The sequence below is a fragment of the Hemitrygon akajei genome, chromosome 12 (assembly GCF_048418815.1).
Source record: "Hemitrygon akajei chromosome 12, sHemAka1.3, whole genome shotgun sequence".
NCBI classification, from domain to species: domain Eukaryota; kingdom Metazoa; phylum Chordata; class Chondrichthyes; order Myliobatiformes; family Dasyatidae; genus Hemitrygon; species Hemitrygon akajei.
In genome coordinates, this window is record NC_133135.1 from 55128701 (window position 1) to 55153094 (window position 24394).

The following is a 24394-nucleotide window of genomic DNA, read 5'->3' on the forward strand; positions in this document are numbered from 1 at the left end:
GATTGGGATGAGGGAGGGGTTTGGGTTGAGGGGAGGGGATTTCGGATGAGGGATGGGGAGGGGTTTGGGATGAGGGGTGGGGAGGGAATTAGCATGAGGGATGGAGAGGATTAGGATGAGGGAGGGGGAGGGGGAATCAGGGTGAGGAATGGCAAAACCAAAGTGGGAGTGGAGTGGGGCAAGGTGAAGAGGTAGTGGAGGATTAGGTTGGTGAGGGAGGGGGTGCAGCAGGGTATCAAGGGGTTGGGGAGGGCAAAGTATGAAAGTGACTCACAGAGCTTCCATTGAAGAACAGAGGAAAACTTCAAAGCAGACCTACTTTGAAGAGGTTTCACAGTGGAGTAGAAAAATAGATGTTTAAGACTGCAAATGCTGCAATTTGAACCTGAAACCTCAATTATGCATTTTCCTCCACAGCTGCTGCTTGACCTGCTGAGTTCCTCATTTGTTTGTTTATTGCTCCAAATTAAGGCATCTGCAGGCTCTTATGTCTCCATGGGGTACCACAGTGACATAACAGTTAGCATGAACCCTATTACAGCTCAAGGCATTGGAGTTTAATTTTGGCATTCTCTGTAAGAAAGTTTGTATGTTTTTTTTCCGTGAGTGAATGGGTTCCCTCCCAGTTCTTTGTTTTTTTTTCTGAACTCCAAAGACCCCATACCACTTAGTAGGTTAATTGGTCATTGTAAATTGTCCTACAATTAGGCTAATTTAAAAAGGTGGGAGTTTGGGTGGTATGTCTCGTGGACTGGAAGGGCCTGTTCTGAGTTGTATATAAATAAAATAAAAGTTATTCTTTGTTTCAACTCTGGAAGCATGGTGGAGAGAGAAGAAAGATTTGAAGATGTACTCAAACCCTCCTTTAAAAATCTCATATAATTTTATTGACCCCTGGGATGCCCTGACCAATGGAAAAGCATTCAGATTGGTGTTGAGTTGGTGCATGTGTCCATTATAAACACTAATAACCCAGACAAATCAAAAGGAAATTACAGTAATGGGGCATTGCTTCTCCCATATCCTAGCAGTAAGCACATTCTGAACTTCACCTAGTAGCAGGGAGTTCCACAGTCACACCACCCTCAAATTCCCTATTGTATCTATAAGACCAGAAGGCAGGAGCAGAATTAGGCCATTTGGCCTATTGAGACTGCTGCACCATTCCACCATGGCTGATTTATAATCCCTCTAAACTCCATTGTCCTGCCTTTTCAACGTAACTGCTGATGCCTTTACTAATCCAAATCAGGTTTAATATCATTGGCATAGGTCATGAAAATGTGTTGTTTTTGCAGCTGCAGTACAATACAATACACAATAAAAGAAAAATAATAAAACAGTTCAATTAAATAGGTAGTGCAAAAATAGAAATAAGGAAGTAGTGAGATAGTGTTCATGGGTTCAATGTTCATTCAGAAATTGGATGGCTGAGGGGAAGAAGCTATTCCTGAATTGTTGAGTATGTGCCTTCCTGCTTCTGTACCTCCTTCCTGATGGTAGCAATGAGAACAAGGCAAGACCTGGGCGATGGGGTCCTTAATGATGGATGCTGCATTTTTGAGGCAACACTCCTTGAAGATGTGCTGGATGCTACAGAGGCTAGGGCTGACTGAGTGTACAACTCCAGCTTATTTCAATCCTGTGCAGTAGCCTCCCCCCACCAAACCAGATGGTGATGTAGCCAGTTAAAATGCTCTCCACAGTATATCTAGAAATTTGCAAGCACCTTTGGTGACATACCAAATCTCCTTAAAAGTCCTAATGAAATATAGCTGCTGTCATTCCTTCTTTGTAGCTGCAATGATATGTGGGTCCAGGATAAATCCTCAAGAGATATTGACATCAAGGAACTTGAAGTTGCTTAGTTTTTCAACTTCTGATTCCTCTTTGAGGAATAGATTGTGTTCCCTCGTCTTACTCTCTCTGAAATCCATGATAAGTTTTTTGGTCTTACTGATGCTGAATCCAAAGTTGGTGCAGTGACAGCACTCAACTAGCTGATAAATCTAGCTTCTGTACATCCTCTCAAAACCGTCCAAAATTCTGCCAACAATAGTTATATCATCAGCAAATTTACAGATGACATTTGAGCTGTGCCTAGCCACACAGTCATGGATGTAGAGAGAGTAGAACAATGGGCTAATCACACATGCGTGAGGTATGCCATTCAGTTATAAGTACCTATCAATCCAATGGTTTGGTCTCCACAGCCGTCAGTGGCAATGAATATCACAGATTCACCACCCTCTGGCTAGAGAAATATCTCCATTCTAAAGTACTCCCCAGTTTTCTATGGCTGTGCCCTCTAGTCCAAAACTCACTCACTATAAGAAATGTCCACTCTAAGCCTTTCAATATTCAATATGTTTCAATGAACTCACCCCTTATTCTTCTAAACTCGAATGAGTACAGGCCCAGAGCCATCAAACACTGCTCATACTTTAACTGTCTCATTCCTGGGATCATTCTCATGAACCTCTGGACCCTCTCCAATGCCAGCACATCCTATCTAGATAAGGAGCCCAAAACTAATCAAAATACTACAGGTGTCTGACCAATACCACTAAAGCCTCAGTATTACATTCCTTGTTTTTATACTCTAGTCCTCTCAAAATGAATGCCAACATTGCATTTGCCTTCCTCACTACTGACTCAACCTGTAAGATTACCTTTAGAGAATACTGGACAAGGACTCCCAAGTTTGCTTGCCCTTCCAATTTCTGAATTCACTCCCAGTTCAGAAAATAATTACACCTTTATGGTCATGCACTTTCCTACACTAAATTCCATCTACCAATTCTGTAACCACTCTCCTAATCTGTCCAAGTTCTTCAGCAGACTGCTGCTTTCACAACTCTGTCTGCTTCTCCACTTATCTTTGTATCATCCACAAACTTGGCCACAAATTCTATCATCCAGTTCATTGACGTATAGGTTGGAAACTCCTATCTGCTTCAAAAGGGAAACAATTGAACCAGTGCCCAAGAAGAGCAGTGTTAGTTGCCTTATCGACTCGTGTAGCAGCATCACAGTGATGAAATGCTTTCAGAGGTTGGTAATGGCTAGAATCAACTGATACCTCAGCAAGAATCTGGACCCACTGCAAATTTGCTTATTTGCACAATTGGTTTACGGCAGATGCAATCTCAATCTCTCATTTCTACAGTCCTGATTGAAAAGCTACAGAATCTGGGCCTCTATACATTCCTCTGCAACTGGATCCTCTCTATACCCATCATTATGTGGCTAGTTATAATTCAAATACCATCTATAAATTTGCTGATGATACAACAATTGTTGGCAAAATCTCAGATGGTGATGAGTGGGCATACAGGAGCCAGGTACACCAGCTTGTTGAGTGGTGTCACAGCAACAACCTTGACTCAAGGTCAGTTAGACCAAAGAGCTGAATATAGGCTTCAGAAAGGATAAGAAGCGGGAACACTAACCAATCCTTATAGAGGGATCAGAAATGGAGAGAGAGAGCAATTTCAAGTTCCTGGCTGTCAATATCTGTGAGTATCTGACCTGGTCCCAACATATTGATGCAGCTATAAGGAAGGCAAGACAGTGGCTATATTTCATTAGGAGTATGAGGAGATTTGGTATGTTACCTAAAACAGTTGAAAACTTAGACAGATGTACTGTGGAGAGCATTATGACTGGCTATGGGGGTGGGGGTACTGCACAGGATTGGCAGAATGGCAAAATTAGTCAGTTCCATCATGGGTACCAGCCTACGTGGTATCCAAGACATCTTCAGAAAGGCAGTGTCTATCATTAAGGACCCCAACCACCCAGGACATGCCCCCTTCTCATTGTTACCATCAAGAAGGAGGTACAGAAGCCTGAAGGCACACATTCAGCAATTCAGGAACAGCTTCTTCCCCACTGCCAAGTAATTTCTAAATGGGTATTGAACCCATGAACAGTGCATCACTACTATATTTTTATTTCTGTTTTTGAACTTCTTATTTTAACTAATTTAGTATATGTATATATACTTACTGTAATTCAGTTTTTTCTTATGTTTATGATGTATTTTACTGCTGCCACAAAGTTAACAAATCTCGCAACATTTGCTGGTAATATTAAACCGGCAGTCACAACACCATCCCCTGCAGAACACCACTGTCGGCCAACCAGAAAAGGCCGCCCTTATTCCCAATCTTTGCCTACTGTCAGTCAGCTAATCTTCTATCCATGCTAATATCTTTCCTGTAATGTTCTTACCTGTTCTAGCAGCCTCATGTGTGGCACCTTCCGAAGGCCTTACAAATCCAAGTAAAACAAAACCCACTGGCTCTCCTCTGTCTATCCTGTTGGTTCCTCAAAGAATTCCAACAGATTTGTCAGACAAGATTTTTCCTCAAGGAAGCCATACCGACTTTGACCTGTTTTAACATGTGCCTCCAAGTACCCCAAAACCTCATCCTTAATAAAGAACTCTAACATCTTCTAAACCTCTGAGGTCAGGCTAACTGGCCTATAATTTCCTATTTTTGCCTACCTCCCTTCTTAAAGAAGTGACACAGTTATCCAGACCCATTTTAGAATCTAGTGGGTCGTGAAAGATTATTACTAATGCTTGTAAATCTCTTCAGCTACCTCTTTCAGCGACCTGGGGTGCAGTCTATTTTATCTACCTTTAGACCTTTCAACTTTCCAAGCACCCTCTCCTTAGTGGTAGCAACCACACTCACTTCTGCCCCTTTACACTTGAATGGCTGGCATTCTGCTGATGTCTTCAATAGTGAAGGCTGATGAAAAAGACTTATTGAGTTTGTCCATCATTTCTTTTCAGCATTCTAGCTCTCCAGCATCATTGTTCAATATCAATTCTTTGCTTTCTTTTTATATATCTAACAAAGCCTTGGGTTTCTTCTTTTATATTACTGGCTAGCTTACCTTCATATTTTATCTTTTCCCTCCTCATTGCTTTTTTAGTTGCCTTCTGTTAGTTTTAGACACTTCCCAATCCTCTTGATTCCCATTAATTTTTGCTATATTGTATGCCCTTTTTTTGCTTTTATGCTGCCTTTGACTTCCCTTGGTTCCTTCATCCTCTCATTATAATACTTGTTTGGAATGTATCTATTCTGCACCTCCAAATTGCTTCCAGAAATGCCAGCCATTGCTTCCCTACTGTCATCCCTTCTAGTGTTCTCTTCCAATCAACTTTGGCCAGCTTCCCTCTCATGCCTATGTAATTCCCTTTACTCCACTGTAATACTGACACATCTGATTTTAGCTTCTCCTCTCAAGCTGCAGGGTGAATTATTTAATATTATGATCACTGCATTCTAAGGATTCTTTTACCTTAAGCTCCCTAATCAAATCTATTTAATTACACAACATTCAATCTAGAACTGTCTTTTCCCTAGTGAGCTCAATCACAAATTGTTCTAAATAAAATCTCATTGGCATTTTACAAATTCCTTCTCCAGGGATCCAGCATCAACCTGATTTTCCCAATCTATATGCATATTGCAATGCCTCATGACTATCATAAGATTGCTCTTTTAACATGCCTTTTCTATCTCCAGTTGTAATTTGTACCCACATCCTGGCTACTATTCAGAGGCCTGTATGTAACTCCCATCAGGGTCTTTTTACCCTTACAGTTTCGTAACTCTACCCCCAACGATTCTATATTTTCGAATCTTTTGTCACCCCTTTCTTTGATTTCATTTTTTACCCCACTCCCTCTACCTATCTGTCTGTCCTTTCAATAAGATGAATGTCCATAGATGTTAAATTCCCAAGTATGATCTTCCGTCAGCTATGATTCAGTGATGCCCACACCACTATACTTGCTGATCTCTAAATGTATTGCAAGCTCATCTGTCTTATTCCATATACTGCAAGTATTCATCAACTTTTTAAAATTTTTCTCCATTTTCTCCATTTTCTCCATTTTTCTCCATTTTCTCCATTTTACTGAAAGTCAAATTCTTATCCCTTTCTAAACTTCTAATTTCTGTTCTGATTTTTAAAAAATTTATTCTAGAGCATTTTGTAACTTCTCCTGCACTCTCCTTCCCTTTTAGCTTATTCTCAGCCTTATCCACAGCCCTAGGCTTATCCACAGCCCTAGATATGCAATATGCTGGAACCCTGGTCCTAGCAAAGTTCAGCTAGAACCTTTCCCATCAGAACAGGTCCCTCCTTCCCCAATATTGTCGCCAATTTCCCATGAATTCAAATCCACTTCTCCCATTATTAATGACTAGAGTGTTCTTGACATGTGGAAACATTTTTTCTGCATTATGATTGGCAAAACTATTGTAAAAATCCTTAGTCATTAGGCCCTGGGTCATGGGTGACCAGTTCCGTGCAAGTCCGGAAGTTGAGGTCCAGAGATCCTGAGATCAGTGTCCTGGTGTGAAATCCAAAGTTGGAGGTCTGCGTCTGTGGGTCCTAAAATCTAGACACAAGGATTGGTCTGGAGGGGGTCTGGGTGTGTGAGTGGGTGGGTAGGAGTGTGGGAGTGATGGGTAAATGCCTTGTTTTGCTGTTGTTTTGTGCTTACTGCTTGTGTTGTTCTGTGGAACATTGTAGGGCATGCTATGTTGGCATCTGAATGAGTGCTGAGACTTGTGGGCTGCCCTGGCACATCCTTGGGTGTGCTGGTTGGTTAACACAAATGACACATTTCATTCTATGTGACAAATAAATCTGAATCTGAAACGCAGAAGCCCAAGGTAAATGATAAAGAATGCATCCAACAGGGGAAATAATTCACTGTTTCACAAAATTCATCTGCCTTGCCCTGTCAGGTACCTTATGCTCCATCTGTGGAAGAATCTGAGGTCCCCACATTGGGTTTATCAATCACGGTAGACCTCATACAGTGGGTGTGGAATCAAGTGACCTTTGATCCCAAGGGAACACCAAGGAGAGAAAAAAATTAAAATTAAAAATTGTTTCAATATTTTGTAACATGGAAACCAAGCTTACGCACAGTACTTTGGGTGTGAATATCAAAGTTCTGAACAGATATAACGTGACCTCTTCGATATTTGCACTACTAAAATGTCAGGTAATGACCGTGTCCAACAAGTGGGAGTCTAATCATCATACTTTACATTTTGAAGCGCTTACTGTGCTCACAATGAACCACAATATGGACAAATTCCATAAAATTGTAGCTACCAGAGCAAGCTAGAGACTGAATATATTGTAACTAGTGATTCACTTAAGTCATCCTGTCAGTTAGAAACGTGATGAAGTATTTGACACTTGCAGCTCCAACTGGCACTGTCCAGGTCAAAACATCCACTCCAGCGTAAACGTCTATTTATTTTACTGTTAACACATAATGGCTGCAGTGTGTATCATTTATAAAATGTACTGCAGTTGGCCAACCCATGTATCCTAATACCAGATGAGAACCCGTTAAAATCTAGTGCATTACAGTATAGGAGAGAACGGCAGATGCAGAGCACCAACATCTATAGATTGCTCTCCACTACAAACGTTATTCAAATTTGGAAATATATTTCTACACCTTCCTAATCACAAGATGTAAATCCTGGAACTTCCATCCTAATTGCGCTGATGGAATACCTTCACATCAGCATTCCAGGAAAGCGATTATCAGCACGTGATTGCCAGTGACTCCCAGATGTCAGAAAATAAATACAGTTGGAGTTCATAGCAGATCAAACGGTATCTGTGAAGAGGGACAATGTTTTTCCTTATAGAAACTCTATCCTGTGTAGCGAGGAGAGAGGTTTAGTTTTTTGTCAACGATTTCATATACTCATGAATATATTAAATTCGCCTTGCGGCCACTAACATTATAGAGAACAAACACCCCCGGAATGAGTTGCAAGAGGCAATTGCAGGTTCCAATTGCTCGTTTTATGGGTCGAGTGCGCCTCAGTACGCACGCGCAGATCAGCAGCAGCAGCAGCGAGCGGCCTTCCCGAACCGGGCGAGGATCAGGCGGCGTGTTGTGCCTGTCGTCGATTCCAGCGGCAATGTCCCGCAGGGGAGGAGGCAGGTTCGCCAATTCCAGGGCAGGATTTCAACCTGCAGTGAAAGAAGAACCTGTACCAGCAGGTTTAATTAAAGCGGCAAGGAAGAGTGGACAGCTGAACCTATCCAACAGAGACTTGAGTGAGGGTAGGTAGGGGCGCAGGGATAAATGGATTTGGTCATATAAGTGATTGGGCATGCAGATTGCTGAAAGAGGCCTGCTTAAAAGAAAAGAAATATAAATGGGATTTGGATTATAGCACTTTGCAATACTTTTGCCAGATCCTACAGAATTTTAATAAATATTTGAGTAAATAAATTTCCAATCCTTCGTAACCATAAGCATTCATATCTATGTAACAAGTTGTAAATGTTTCAACGTTTCCTTAAAAAGTGCACGGGATGTTTTGCAACATTAAAAGGATGCAAAATGATTCCTGAATTTTGTTCGATTTGTGGAGAACCGTTTAGCGTTCTGCCTGATCTGGGGAAAGAAAAATCTAAACAAGTTTCCCCTTTTGATTGTCAACCAGAGACCTCATCTGAAAATAGCTGAGGAGTAGATATTTGGGGGGGTCAAAGGCACTTGAGTGTTAGATAACCTTTGGTAAGACTGGAAAAACATGAGCTAGAATGTGACTACACGTAGATTCGCTGTGTTGTTAACGGAATTGTCTTAAGTCGCTGCTTCGTGGTCTGGAAATGTTTGTTGAAATGGCCAGGCCTTGAGTTCCATTTCAGTTTTTTCGGTAATGTACTCCATGCATGAGTCTTGGGTTTGTGCAGGTAATGTGCATTAGTCGTGTGTACACATACACATTAAGGCAAGTCTTGACAGGCATGTGAGAGTGAAGGTAATACAGTAAAAGCCCCTACTGTGCACCTCCAACACCCTGACTGGTGGTGCTGGACCGGCAGATTTTATGGATGATTGAATATTATTCCTATTAATACTGCAATTTTAATATTTAATTTTCTACAATTTTAATGTTTTTAAGATCTTACATGGTAGTATAGTTAATTATCTGTAAATAACTGATTAAAGGGAGTTTGGGAAAGGGGCATTCTTTTGCCAGCCACCATGAATAAAAATCTCAAGAGATAAGAGCATTTATTTTTAAAGTCTGTGTGTGGTTGTTGCTTAGAAAACACTGCCAAGGATCGTCAGTTATAATATTACAAAGAAAGTTAAATAAACACTGTATCTGAATGTAAAGGATTTGTAGGATAATGTGAAGACAGGGGAGTCGAGTGTTATGGGATGGCGGAAATGTTTAATTTGTATTTAAAAAGCAATTCAAGTGTGGATTTTTGTGTCTGTATTCATGATCCTAATCCTTGTGTCTTTTTTTTTTAACCTCTGGAACTGGGTAAGTCTGGATCTTATGAATGAGTGACCTGCAAACCTTTCAGGTCATGTTCACGATGAACTTGGGTTGTTAGTCCTGGTGCAAGTTCAAGGTTCTAAATAAATTTATTATCAATGTACATATGTCACCACGTACAATTTCTTGTGGGCAATTAGATTCAAAAGTTCATTTTATTATCAAAGTATACAACTCTGAAATTCTTCTTTAGGTAGCCACAAAACCAAGAAAAAAAAAAGCAGGCATGACTATCAACCCAAACTCCCCTCCCTGCACAAAAATGCGAACAAAATGGAACAGGTGCATCAACCCCCATATCCCCCCTCCCCATACAAAAAATCAAACAAAATTGCAACAGGCACATTAACCTCCAAATCCCTCCTCCTGCACAAAAAAACGAACAAAACGGAACAGACACATTACATTAAACAATAGAATCAATGAAAGATTGCACACAACAGGATGGATAACAATCAATGTAAATCAAAACTCTGCAAATACAAAAATAAGAGGGGGGAAGCAGGAACATGAGACAAAGAATCGTGGGTTGTGGGAACAGTTTAGTGGTGTGAGTTATCTCCTCTAGTTCACGAGCCTGATAGTTGAAGTGTAATAACTTCCTGTATCTAGTGGTGTGGGTGTTGGGGCTCCTGTACCACCTTCTCAATGACAGCAGTGAGAAAAGAGCATTGCCTCAATGCTGAGGGACCTAGATAATGGATGCTGCTTTTCTGCGACCGAACTCCGTGTAGATGTGCTCAAAGGTGGGGAGGGCTTTACCTGTCATGGACTGGCTGTATCCACTACTTTTTATAAGCCTTTCCATACAAGGGCATTGATGTTTCCATACCAAGCCACGATGCAACCAGTCAATATACTCTGCACCACACATCTATAGAAGTTTGTCAAAGTTTTAGATGACGTGCAGAATCTTTGCAAACTTCTAAGAAAGTAGAGGCTCTGTCATACGTTTTTTTGTAATGGCACTTTATGTGCTGGACCCAGAACAGATCCTCTGAAATGATAACGCCGAGGAATATAATGTTGCTGACCTTCTCCAGCTCTGATGTCCGATTGAGGACTGGCTCATGGGCCTTCGGTTTCCTCCTGAAGTCAATAATCATCTTGGTCTTGCTGACATTGATTAAGATGTTGTTGTTGTGGCACCACTCAGCCAGATTTTCAATCAGTCTCCCTCCTATATGCTGATTCATCTCCACCTTTGATTCAGTTAGGGATGCCCAAATTTTGATTGTAACTCGTATGTCAATTTTTGGAGTGGCCACTCCAAGTATATGCTTTTAAAAGGGGTAGTTTAACTGTAAAGAAGAAAGGATTAAGGAGCGAACCTTTGCATTTGGATATTTGAGATTGGAATTGCCAATAGTGAGACCGTGTAAACCAGATACTATTAAGATCTGGATTGGAGAAAAGCAGTTTCTTGAGAGTCATGTGGATTACTAAAGGCCTTTGAATAAGGAGGATGGTAAATTCAATGTCAAGTTACTTGGGGACCTTAAACTATGTAGGTTAGTACGCATGGGGTTAATGAGTGAACAAGACTTAAGAGAATTAGAGAGTTCAGATGAGTTTGCTTCTAGAGGATCCTGGAAAAGAACTGCTAATAAATATATAGACATGATTTTCAACAGGAATTTGGGACTGGAGCAGAGGTGGGTTGGTATTGGGCAGACACTGTAGCTAGCATGTTCAATTCAATATTCTGTGCATTTTTTTTCTGTATACTCTTTCCAGTTTTAGTCACGATTGGTTGCAAGAGTTTTCTGATTTTATTATAGGAAAATACATAATTATAAGTTAATTTTAAGATTTGGGTTTAGTTGTCATAATTGTTTACTAAACTATTCATTTTTGCAGTGCCCCAGAGCGTATGGCGGATAAATGTGGACCCACCAGAGGATTGTCATTTGAATGTCTCGTTTAATGCAAGTGATCGGTGGTGGGATCAGACAGACTTAACTAAACTTATCCTGGCTTCCAACAAACTGGAGTCCTTGTCAGAAGAGATTCAGCTTCTACCAGCCCTCACAGTACTTGATGTAAATATGTGCTGATAATTGTATTTTGAAAACTAGTCTGCATCAAAGAATAATTGTGAATAAACTACATGATTATAAAACAATTATTTAAGTGGGAAGTTAGAATTTCTACAATAATTACGGTACTGCCTTTAGGCTGAAAAATTTTCTAACAATTTTAATCACAGTTATTACGCTATTTAAGCCAATGCCAATTGACTCTGGCATGGATAAAGGTTTGCTTGGTGCTTGGTACTCCCATTTCTAGTCTGATAAATAAGGTATTTAAATGACAAAGGATAGGAAAGTTTAGTCAGATAATCCCACAGGCAATCTGCTAAGAAATGGCTATATCAAAAAGGATGCTCAATCAAACTGAATGGTTTGAATACCATTCTCTGAATGCCAGTGTCCTTTTTAAAAGTTACCATGAATGAATTAGTTTGAATTTAATAAAATACTATAATAGAATTATTAATTGTAATTTATGATCCTTAATAATTGAATAATTTTTAATTATCATTTGTACAATTCCCTGTTCATCAAACAAGTAGTTCATTTTCAATTTAAAGTACAAATCCTTTACCTTCTGGGACAAAGGAACAACCATTTTGTACGCAATCACAAGATAATTAAGTACGTGTGACTGAAATTTTCAACTGTTGCTTCTGTTTAAGGGTCCCTCTCTATTACTTCAATGTAATTATTATAGCACTGCTTAATACTTCTGTAATTGAGCTATCTTAGGCAAATGGGGCTTGTCAGCCACATTTAGGAAAAGCAAAACTCTGACCTCAAGCCTCTCCTGCCTTGCAGCTGTACCCTCTCACGGGGAAGGCCTCAGGAATAAACCCTGAGGGAAAAATCTGGAGCTGGAGTCCCAAAGGCAGTCCTAAGTTGAGTTCAACATTGACTGGCAACTCCTGTGAGCCTGCTGGTTCAGACTGTATTGATCTCTGCCATTCCTTTGGATTCATCAGCTGTCTGGAGAGGGGGAGTCAGCTGCATGGGGAAAAGCTTGCTTTCCATATCAAACTGCCCTGGCTTGTGTATTGACTATGTGGGTGGCTGGGACACAACCTCCATGGTTGACCCCGAACAAGAGAGCCCCTCAAACGAGCTATCCCAGAAAAAAATCTCACTAATACAACATGCTTTGCATTTAGAAATTATTAAAAATAAATTTATTTTGAAATGTGGACTTTTATTTCTATTAATCAATATGTTACTATTTGTCATTTTATTGAAATGTAATAGTGACTAATCAAAACATTGAAGTAAAATAAGAATCCACTTAAACCCTTTTTTTAAAAAAATGTATCCATTAAGTGGATGACACTTTCATTAATTGGAATAGTACACTTTGTAATGAATAGTTTTATGTATGCCAAGGTATTGATTTCTTTAAAATTGATTCTAGGTCCATGACAATCAGCTGACTTCTCTTCCTCAAGCAATTGGACAGTTGCTGAATCTCCAGAAGCTCAATGTCAGGTACTGCCTCAGATAAATTCACTTTTATATGTGGATGTGTTTAATATATGACAGAGTAACAAAGCAGAATTAATTTTAGATTAAAATGGCATTTGAAAAGAATGTAAGAATTTTCAAATACTGAAAATGATGATTAAGAGTAAAAGGCCTGACCTATTTCATTTAAAAAAAAACTTCAATCTTCTCTCTTACTATATTAATCAGTTGCAGTTACTTGAATAGATCCTGAATTTGTCCATCTTGAGCTCACTCATTCTGTCCTTTGGTATTTTTTGGCTCAAGGCCTTGATGCAGTTGGCCACCAGTTTATTATCTTTTTGAGTGAAGATCTTGTTCTCTTTCTGAGTTTAAAAAATACGATTATAGGTTCTGGTACATACTATTTCCTTATGATCAATAATTGCCTAGGTCAAATTTCTGACATTCTCTAAACATCAGACTGTTACTTCTGATAAAAGTGATTCTGCAGATGCTGGAATTCTTGAGCAATACACACAAAATGCTGGAGGAAATTAGCAGGTCAGGCAGCATCTAAGGAGGGAAATGAACATTTAACACTTTGGTTTGAGTCCAGGTGAAGGTTCTTGATCCAAACATCCACTGTCCATTTCCCTCCATAGAAGCTCCTTGACTCACTGTTATTCCAGTGCTTTAGATGCCAGCATCTGCAGTCTGTAGTATTAACTTTTTAAATTAAGTTCTTGAATAAGGCAGTTAGGTTACACACCTTTTTTTAACATAATGTGAAATCAAATACACCTAGAAATCTGACAAGTAAATGCTGAATATCAGAATTTTCTGAAGGAAAGCAGAAATAATGGTTCAGATAAATGGCATTTCTGGTGGAAAAAGATAGTCTGCTTGCAAATTTGAATCAGATTTTATTGGCTTAGGCTAACCAACCAACTTTGCTCCCCATGTTCTCTCCTCACCTGCATTTGGTCAGGATGTGGTGATCTGGTCTAAACTATTCCAGATTTTGTGTTCTGATAGAGATCGAAGCTGCAAGAGTGAAGAAATCTCTCATACAAAAAGCCCTTGAAAGTTTTGACAGCTAACAAGGGCTTGCTTCTTTTCTAGCTATAAAAACTAAGAAATTTCAATAGAGTTGCAGTTCATTACTATTTAAAGAATTAAAGTCTGGCATTGTAAGATCTTATCAATTAACTTTTCTTTCTCCGCAGTTCCTGCCCGATTTCCTAAATATTTCCACAGTTTTCTGTTGTTATGCAATTTAAAATCTATATTTCTTCTTAAGCCCATCACCCTTACTGGGCCATAGGCTGCCAACAGCAGCCCACCAGCTTCCTCTGTCCTGGGCCAAAGGTTGATCTGCCCTGTGGTTTCTGCTTTCACCGCACGACTTCATATGTTTTCTAGCCAAAGATCCTTCTTCTCCCAGGGTTGAGGTCTTTGGAGCTTCTGTAGTACTAGTCTTTTACAGGATGGGGTTGGTAACCCCATGCCCAAACCCTCCTTTTGCAGCTGGCCTTAGGACTTTTCATGGTAAAGTTAGCACAAAGTCTTCAGGACTGGAATTTCCTTGGTGGTGGTAGTAGGAGTAGTCTTCCTGTAATTTGGTGACTAACTTCACCCAGTGATCCGGATTGAAACTGATCAACATGTTTATCGATATTTGCTTTGTATTCAACCTTATTTCCAGTATGATCTATGTTGTTCTGAATGTAGACCAGTATTTTATTGCAATTAAGCATATTGTTACTATAACTCAGGGGTGTCAAACTCATTTTAGGTCACGGGCCGGATTGAGCAAAATGCAGCTTCATGCGGGCCGGATCAGTCGGACGCGTGCGAACGCAGCTTTCGTTGCCTCTGTTTTTTCAGCCTACTCTCATGTGTCTCAGTCTCTGCTATAACTACAAAGTGTTTCACTTTACAAATTCCGTTTCTTATGAAGAAGACTGCCGAGCAAGACTGCCGAATAAACACTAAAAACCCTGAAAACCTGGTACCTGAATAACCTCAGCATTAGCCATATCATACGCCATAGGTGCTTCGATTACTGGGACCAGCTTTAATAGTAATTAGATATTATCTCGCGGGCCAAAGATAATTCCACCGCGGGCCGGATTTGGCCCGCTGGCCTTGAGTTTGACATATATGCTATAACTGATCATTTTATGAACAGTTCAGTGAATGGTATTTTCACATAATCCCCAGTTTTGATTCCTTGTTCTTATACTGATTATTTTGATGCACATAAAAACATTTTGGTCATCTGGCTTATGACAATTATTTCAGAAATAAATGTTTTCACCGACTGTATGTGGGATATAGTTAAAAAATACTTCCAAGAAATCTCAGCCAGTCAGAATTGTATTTCACCACGGCTCACTATTTTTTTGAACACTTAACAAATCCAGTGATCACAAAATCATTGTATCTGGGCTAGCAATGTAATAGTAGAGAAATTTCTATAAGCAGAATGTACCCAGATACATGATGCTGCATAGCTTTCAAGCTGATTGTATTGATTAATTTGCAAGGTACTTTAAGCAAAAGTGCAAATGATCAGTCATTCAAAAATAGGATTAGAATATTTGAAGATAAGAATGTTTTAATATAGAGGTCCTAATTTGTTGAATGCTATTTTATTATCATGTGGCTGAGCTTGGAAAATTGTTTACAGTCCGTCAGTTATAGTGGTTTGAACTTCTACAACCTGGAGCTTTTGCAGAAGAAACAGAAAATGTTGGAACTGCTCAGCAAGACAAACACCGCCCATGGAGAGGGAAACTGTTGATCTTTCGGGTTGATAATCTTTCACATAAAGTGCCAGGTGCCTGTTGTCTGAAGTCCTGATGTCTGTGCTTCCTGGCATAATGGGGAAGAATACTTGAATGTTGAGAAATCATTTTTGGCAGTTTGAGTATTTCCAGCTTCTGTAGTTTGGTTTTCAATCATTTTTGAAGTTTGATTTATTAGGCATGTTGTACAGGAAATATTTATAACATAGAATCATGCTTGCGAAAATACAATGTTCTGTTTTTTAGGACAATTCAAACTTTAGCAGCATATTAAATTCATTAAAATGTGTTCTGAAGATTGACATTTAGATTGATAATATCTAGTAATTTGGAATTGTAATAGTCATCAGATGAATGATGATAACATTGTGATTGAAATCTATTATTCTATTTTTAAAAAAAGGAGAACATTGGCTATTCTTCATTCTTCTGGCACCTCACCCGTGGATAAAAAGGATACAAAGGCTTCTTTCGAGACCCCACCAATTTCCTCCTTTGTCTCCTTCAGTGTACTCGGAAAGATTCCATCAGGCCCTTGGGACATATCCACCATAATGTGTTTCAAAACAGTACATCTCCTTCTTGATATCAAAATGCCCTCAAATATCAACATATTTTCCCTAATCTCATTATCATTCATGTCCTTTTTGGTGATTACAGATGTGAAGTATTAATTACTTTTCCCACTTCTTCAAGTTAATGAATAGATCTTTGTTCTTGATCAAACCTTTTTTCTAGTTATCTATCTTACTTGCAAAGACATTTCATAGCCCCTTTTTACTTTTCCTAACTTGTTTCTCTTCTTCTCTCTTTGTTTTCTTTAAGGGTCTTGTCTGCCTTCAACTTCTGAAAGACTACATGTTTTTCATCTTCCTTTTTAACAAAATTTATATTATCTTTTGTCATCTAAGGTTTCCGAACTGTGATATTCTTATCGTTCAACCTTGCTAGTGTTAGTCCAGAACGCTAATCAACTGGCTTTTAAACACTCCCACATGTTAGATCTTGACTTACTCTCAAATAGCAGGTTCCAAACTACTTCCTCCAGTTCTTGCCTAATATTGTTGTAATTAGCCTTCCCCCTATTTAACAGCTTCACTCAAAGAGTTTTCTAATCAGATAAAACTAGAATATCTAGGTTTTGTGCTAGGTAGTAATCACAGGATGGTGCAAAATGATAATGCCAGTGAATATCAATGGTAATAATTTGGACTTAATACCTGGCACTGTGGGTGCTGCTGCTTGCTGTTCAATTCGCTAAAGGGTCTTGTTTGGAATTGAACATTGTGCAGCCATTAACAAATATTTTCCTTCCTACTTTACGATGGAGAGGAAGCTCATTGTTGAAATAACAGATGATTGTTCCCTGCAAGACACTAATTAGAGTATTCTTAGGGCTGGGACCGTTGACCTTCAACATTGATAACAGTTGTTTGCAGCTTTTTCCCCTTGCATAGGTCTAATGCTGGCCTGATGCCAAACCAATCACCATTGCTTCATCTTCGGAAGTCAGCGCTTTAGCTGGTGTGTAAAACAAGACTGGTTTGGAGCTAAGTAGTTGTGAATTGCGCAGGTTATTGGAGAATAAGTTTTGATCACATAGCTGATGATGCCCTCCATGCTGATGATTAAAATTACACTGAATAACAATGATCTGGAATTAGTTTTGTCCTATTTTTGACTGGGACAGACCTGGGGCAAGTTTTGGCATTGTTGGATAGATGGCAGTATTGCATTTAGTGTATTATAGCTTGGCTAGACATACATCCGGAGTCATGGATTTGTACATCTTGGATACAGGCCCTTCAGCTCATCAAGTTGGCACTATCCATCAAGCACTTACTTACCTCACTAATTCCATGCTTTCATTTCCCCACATTTCAACGTCTTGCAGATTGTATCCTCACCCAGGTACTAGAAGAAATTTATAATGTACAATTAATCTACCAACTTGCATGCTTTTGGAACATGAGAGGAAATTGGAGCACTTGAAGGAGACCCTCAGTCAGGTTCACTGGAAGTGAGGCAGCAACACCACTAGATGTGCGCTCCCTTAGTTCTTGATGTTTTGTGGAATGAAGGAAGATTGGCTTCCATTGTGATGATTCATCCACACTTTGCTTCTGTGACACAGCTTTATCAAACTGGTAATTATTCCATCAGATTACTGAAGTAATCAGTCAATGGTGATAGGACTTTGTAAGTGTCAAAGGCCCTCCCAGCCTTCCTGCAATCTCTTTGAATCTTTGACCCCCTGCTGTTAGGAGGTACTGCAGCATAAGAATCAGAACTGGGAAACAGCTTCTTCCCCAGGCTGTTAGGCTTCTTACCACCCTGCAGCCGCTTGGCACACATATATTGTACACCTGTCTGAATGCCCTGGACCCTCCTCCTCCCGGTCCCCAACTCACAGACACGCTGTCATCCTGCTCTGGTCACTTTTCATCTTTTATTGCTGCTGTTTCACATATTTATACAACTGCTTGTTAGTGCCAGTAACATTATACTCTTCTTTAGCCAGAGAGTGGTGAATCTGTGGAATTCATTGCCACAGGCAGCTGTGGAGACCAAGTCTTTATGTATGTTTAAGGCAGAGGTTGCTAGATTCCTGATTGGTCAGGGCATGAAAGGATACGGGGGGTGGGGGGAGTGAGATTGGGGCTGAGAGGGAAAAATGATGAGAAGGCGAAGCAGACCCGGTGGGCCAAAACGGCCTAATTCTGCTTCTGTATCTTATTGTATTATCGTCTGCCTTAAACAGGCACCTTGCACTTTATGTCAAGCTGTCAGTCCTCAGGCCGTGCCACTCAGGGACTTGTGCTAATTTTATTTTGTGATTGTATGTGCTGGATCATAACTACATGTACTGTGTGTACTCTGTTCTGCACCATGACCCCAGAGGAACAATTTTCATATACAGGTAGTCCCCGAGTTACGAACGTCTGACTTACAGACAACTCGTACTTACGAACCAAGGAAGGAGAACACCATCCGCCAATTTAAGTCGTTGCCGTTGACGCTGTTGAGTGTGTAACTTTGTATTTGGCTTAAATTTTTCTTAGTAAGATTCACCCTGACTCCGCCCCCCATTCTGGTCAGCTGGTGGCGCAGTGAGATCAGCGCCGGGCTGGAGAATGGAGGTTCCTGAGTTCGATTTAGTGATAGACCGCTCCCGTGCCGGGTTGATGTCGATCCAGTGACTCCCGTACCATCCGTGCCGGGTTGATGGCGAGCTCGCAACTCGACTTCGTAAAACAAAACACTGCCACCTCCAGTTTAAATTCCCACACGGAATATTGTGGAGGATCAAATACAGTACCCAAACCCAGCACAGCCCCCACTTGTCCCATTTAACCTGTCTCAGTGCAGTGGACTTTTGAACCTGGGGAATTCAGTGCGGTGGTCCGTAGGACTCAGTGGACCTCGGGAGCCGGCGGAGGTCAGGACCTGCTGCCCGCAGTGTTTCTGTTCCGTTGACGGGAAGCGATCGTGATTGAAAATAAAGTGGAAATAATAAAGTGTTTGAAAAGAGTTGAAACGCCATCGGTCATCGGAAAAGCGTTAGGCTACAGTCAGTCAACGATCGGAGCAATTTTAAAGGATAAAGTGAGAATAATGGAGCACGTGAAAGGCCCTGACCCAATGAAAGCTACAATTATTACTAAGCAACACAGTGGTTTAATTATTGGAATACATACATTTCTTAAGTATTTTATATGCATAGAAAGGTAAAATATATACTAAGACAAACGTTTTGACTAACTGCCGCTAAATAATACCGGATGTATTTGTTCCGACTTACATACAAATCCGACTTAAAGACAGACTCAGGAATGGAACTCGTACGTAACCCAGGGATTGCCTGTATCTGTGTACATGTTGAATGACAATAAATTTGAATTTCAACTTGGTACCTTACTTTAGGGTATGCCTGGCACTGCTCCTGCCGTGCTTTTCCGCAAACCTCATTAGATCAGGTTGAATGGCAAAATCAAAGATTCAAAGTAAGTTTATTATCAAATAATGTATAAATTATTTAACCTTGAAATTTGTTTGCTTACATGCTGCCGCAAAGCAAAAAACCCGAAAGAACCCAGTTTAAAAAAAATACAGACCAACCTCCAACCATCTCAGTGCACAGAGGAAGAGGGGGAAAAGAGGACATCATGCAAACGATAGAAGTAAGCAACACAACAACAGCATTCCAAACCACATTGAATCCTTAGATCCACGTCCCCACAGCTGCCCCAAAGCCTTGGTATTCAGTTCATCGTATTAGCAAGCCAAATCACTGCAAAGTTTGCAGACACGAAGCACAGCCACTGGGGACAGTTTCACAATCATAGTGCCGTGGAGAGAGGAGCCCCCAGTCTACCTGGGCCGGCATTTAAATTGTCTGAACAGCGGATTGTACTTCACGTTAGGACCTGGGCTCCTCAGTGGTGAATCACACTGGGCCTAGAACGTGCCACCCAGCAGTCTGCGTCAGTCCTAGATTTCACTGCCGAAGAAGCTATTCGTGATCTCTCCAAATTGACTCGGTGTTTAGAGCGATTCACCCTTGCAGCCAGGTTAGTTCAATGGGTATTGGAGCTCTTCAGCCTCGTTTTACCCTCTCTGAATTGTTCACTCCAACCAGCACAGTTCCAACTCCAAGTGCATTGATTTTGCATTGCACCAGCAGGGCACATCTCTCAAGTTCATTTTGCCTTCACTCGCCTCTTCAGTGTTTCTGGTGATAGTTTACCGCAATTTTCTTCAAAAACAGTTATTTGTAATGTTTTCAATCAAATTTCTTCGCTTTTGAACTGCCAATGAGCTGTTACATGCCTTTGGGAGCACTATCTTAAACCGGAATTATGGGAAGTATGTTAGCCGTGAGGTCATAATTATGGTGGTATATATTTCCACTGCTGCTAATAGTGTGCACCACCTTATTCAGGCCCAGTTTTGAGCTTAGTATGCACTCTCATTTGCCACTGAGAAGGGGTATAGATGACAAGAATAAATTAGAATAAGTCCTGATTTATAGATTGAAAGGTTACAGGAAGGTGATGTTAAATGTATGATGTGTTCCTCTGAAGATGAAAACCAAAATTACTTTCATGAAATTGTTCATCAAATATTGCTGAAGTCATCAGGTGTTAATAGTTGTGAAATTCTAAAGTTTATCTTTTTAAATTATTTTATTTTACATTAAATTCTATTTTTAAAAAGTTTTCCTTTCCATTTGCAAAGCCCCTTCACCATTGACATCTTATATAAGTATTATGCAAGATACTAAACCATATTTGTAAACTAAGTGGGTTAGAAGGCCTCAGAAGAGAGGCCATGAGAATTAAAGACGGAAGTCCAGAGTAAGGGCCTTGGTGTCTGAAGGCCTAGCAACCTGGGATGGAGCAAATAAAACTGAGAATGTTCGAAGACTTGAAAGATGAAACATTAGCTTTATTTGTCACAAATACATTGAAACGTATCGTGAAATGTGTCATTTGTGTCAGTGCCAGCACAGTCCAAGGATGTGCTGGGGGCTTCCAGCAAGTGTTACCATTCTTCTGGTGCCGGCAGAGCATCCCTGCACTTACAAACCCATGTGTCTTTGGAATGTCGGTGGAAATCTGGAGGAAATCCACAAAATCATGGTGAAAATGTACAAACTCCTTATAGACAATGGTGGGAATTCAACACAGGTTGCTGGTGCTGTAAAGCGTTATGCTAGCCGCTGTATGCTAAACTGGGAGGAGAGTGCAGAGGAACGGTCAGACCATAGTAGTATTTCAAATACAAAAATGATAAGACTCTAAAGGAATTGTGTTGATTCATCAGGACCCATTGGAGATCAATAAGCTTGGGTATCAGTTAAGCAGGACAATCTGTGTTAAGAGTACAGGGAATAGGGTTTTAAATGACCATGAATTTGAAGAACTTTGAGAATGGGGGGTTCAACATGATGTTGTTGGAACAGTTCAGCCTTGAAGTAGAAACATAGAAAACCTACAGCACAATACAGGCTCCTTGGCCCACAATGCTGTGCTGAACATTTACTTAATGCACCTATCCAAGTCTCTTAAAAGACCTTATTGTATCCGCCTCCACCACCATTGCCAGCAGCCCATTCCATGCACTCACCACTCTCTGCGTCAAAAAAACTTACCCCTGACATCTCCTCTGTACCTACTTCCAAGCACCTTAAAACTATGCCCTTTCGTGTTAGCCATTTCAGCCCTGGGAAAATGCCTCTGACTATCAACATGATCAATACCTCTCATCATCTTATACACCTCCATCAGGTCACCTCTCATCTGCTGTTGCTCCAAGGAGAAAAGGCCAAGTTCACTTAACCTATTCTCATAAGGCATGCTCCCCAATCCAGGCAACATCCTTGTAAATCTCCTCTGCACCCATTCTATAGTTTCCACATCCTTCCTGTAGTGAGGTGACCAGAACTGAGCACAGTACTCCAAGTGGGGTCTGACCAGGGTCCTGTATAGCTGTAACATTACCTCTTGGCTCTTGAACTCAATCCCACAGTTGATGAAGTCCAATACACTGTATGCCTTTTTAACCACACAGTGAACCTGCGCAACAGCTTTGAATGGCCTATGGACTCGGACCCAAAGATCCCTCTGATCCTCCACACTGCTAAGAATCTTACCATTAATACTATATTCTGCCATCATACTTGACCTACCAAAATGAACCACCTCACACTTACCTGGGTTGAACTCCGTCTGCCACTTCTCAGCCCAGTTTTGCATCCTATCAATGTCCCACTGTAACCTGATAGTCCTCCACACTATCCACAACACACCCAACCCTTGTGTCATCAGCAAATTTACGAACCCATCCCTCCACTTCCTCATCAAGGTCATTTATAAAAATCATGAAAAGAAGGGGTCCCAGAACAGATCCCTGAGGCACCCCACTGGTCACCGACCTCCATGCAGAATATGACCTGTCTACAACCATTCTTTGCCTTCTTTGGGCAAGCCAGTTCTGGATCCCCAAAGCAAGGTCCCCTTGGATCCCATGCCTCCTTACTTTCTCAGTAAGCTTTGCATGGGGTACCTTGTCAAATGCCTTGCTGAAATCCATAAACACTACATCTACTGCTCGACCTTCATCAATGTGTTTAGTCACATCCTCAAAAAATCAAATTAGGCTCATAAGACATGACCTGCCTTTGACAAAGCTATGCTGACTATTCCTAATCATATTATGCCTCTCCAAGCATTCATAAATCCTGCCTCTCAGGATCTTCTCCATCAGCTTACCAACCACTGAAGTAAGACTCACTGGTCTGTAATTTCCTCGGCTATCTCTACTTCCCTTCTTGAATAAGGGAACAACATCTTCAACCCTCCAATCCTCCAGAACCTCTCTCATCCCCATTGATGATGCAAAGATCATTGCCAGAGGCTCAGCAATCTCCTCCCTCTCTTCCCACAGTAGACTGGGGTACATCTCGTCTGGTCCTGGTGACTTATGCAACTTGGTGCTTTTCAAAAGATCTAGCACATCCTCTTAATGTCTATATGCTCAAGCTTTTCAGTCCACTGTAAGTCATTCCTACAATCACCAAGGTTGTTTTTCACAGTGAATACTGAAGCAAAGTACTCACTAAGTACCTCTGCCACCTCCTCTGGTTCCATACGCACTTTTTCACTGTCACACTTGATTGGTCCTATTCTCTCATGTCTTATCCTCTTGCTATTCAAGTACTTGTAGAATGCCTTGGGGTTTTCCTTAATTCTGCTTGGCAAGGCCATCTCATAGCTCCTTCTGGCTCTCCTAATTTCATTCTTAAACTCCTTTCTGCTAGCCTTATAACTTTCCAGGTCTTGATCATTACCTAGTTTTTTTAACCTTTTGTAAGATTTTCTTCTTGACTAGAGTTTCAATTGCCTTTGTACACCATGGTTCTTCTATCCTACCATCCTTTCTCTGTCTCATCGGAATGTACCAATGCAGAACGCCATGCAAATATCCCCTGAACATTTGCCACATTTCTGCCATACATTTCCCTGAGAATATCTGCTCCCATGTTATGCTTCCAAGTTCCTGCCTGATAGCCTCATATTTCCCTTTACTCCAATTAAACACTTTCCCAACTAGTCTGTTCCTATCACTCTCCAATGCTGTGGTAAAGGAGATAGAATTGTGATCACTATCTCCAAAATGCTGAGAGACCCTGACACCTGACCAGGCTCATTTCCCAATACCAGATCAAGTACAGCCTCTCCTCTTGTAGGCTTATCTACATACTGTGACAGGAAACCTGTCTGAACACACCTTCAAAAAACCGCTCCATCTCATCTAAACCCCCTGCTGTAGGGAGATGGCAATCAATACTGGGGAAATTAAAATCTCCCATCAAGACAACCCTATTGTTATTGCATCGTTCCAGAATCTGTCTCCCTTTCTGTGCCTCAATGTTACTATTGGGTGGTCTATACAAAAAAAACCTAGTAGAGTTATTGACCCCTTCCTATTTCTAACTTCCACCTACAGAGACTCAGTAGACAATCCCTCCATGACTTCCTCTTTTTCTTCAGCCATGATGCTATCTCTGATCAGCAGTGCCACACCCCCCACCTCTTTTGCCTCTCTCCCTGTCCTTTCTGAAATATCTAAAGCCTGGCACTCTAAGTAGCCATTCCTGCCCACGAGCCATCCAGGTCTCTGTAATAGCCACAATATCATGGCTCCAAGTACTGATCCACACTCTAAGCTCATCCGC

General features: G+C 40.7%; 1 protein-coding gene across 1 annotated transcript in view; it reads left to right on the forward strand.

Moving 5' to 3' along the window:
• The first annotated feature begins 7919 nt into the window (after positions 1-7919).
• The window catches only part of lrrc40 (leucine rich repeat containing 40), a 78605-nt gene continuing 62130 nt past the window's right edge, over positions 7920-24394 (forward strand). The window contains exons 1-3 of the mRNA XM_073063141.1: positions 7920-8133; positions 11232-11413; positions 12813-12886. Of these exons, the coding sequence (XP_072919242.1) occupies positions 7989-8133; positions 11232-11413; positions 12813-12886 (401 nt within the window). The 5' untranslated portion in view covers positions 7920-7988. The remainder of the gene's footprint in view (positions 8134-11231; positions 11414-12812; positions 12887-24394) is intronic.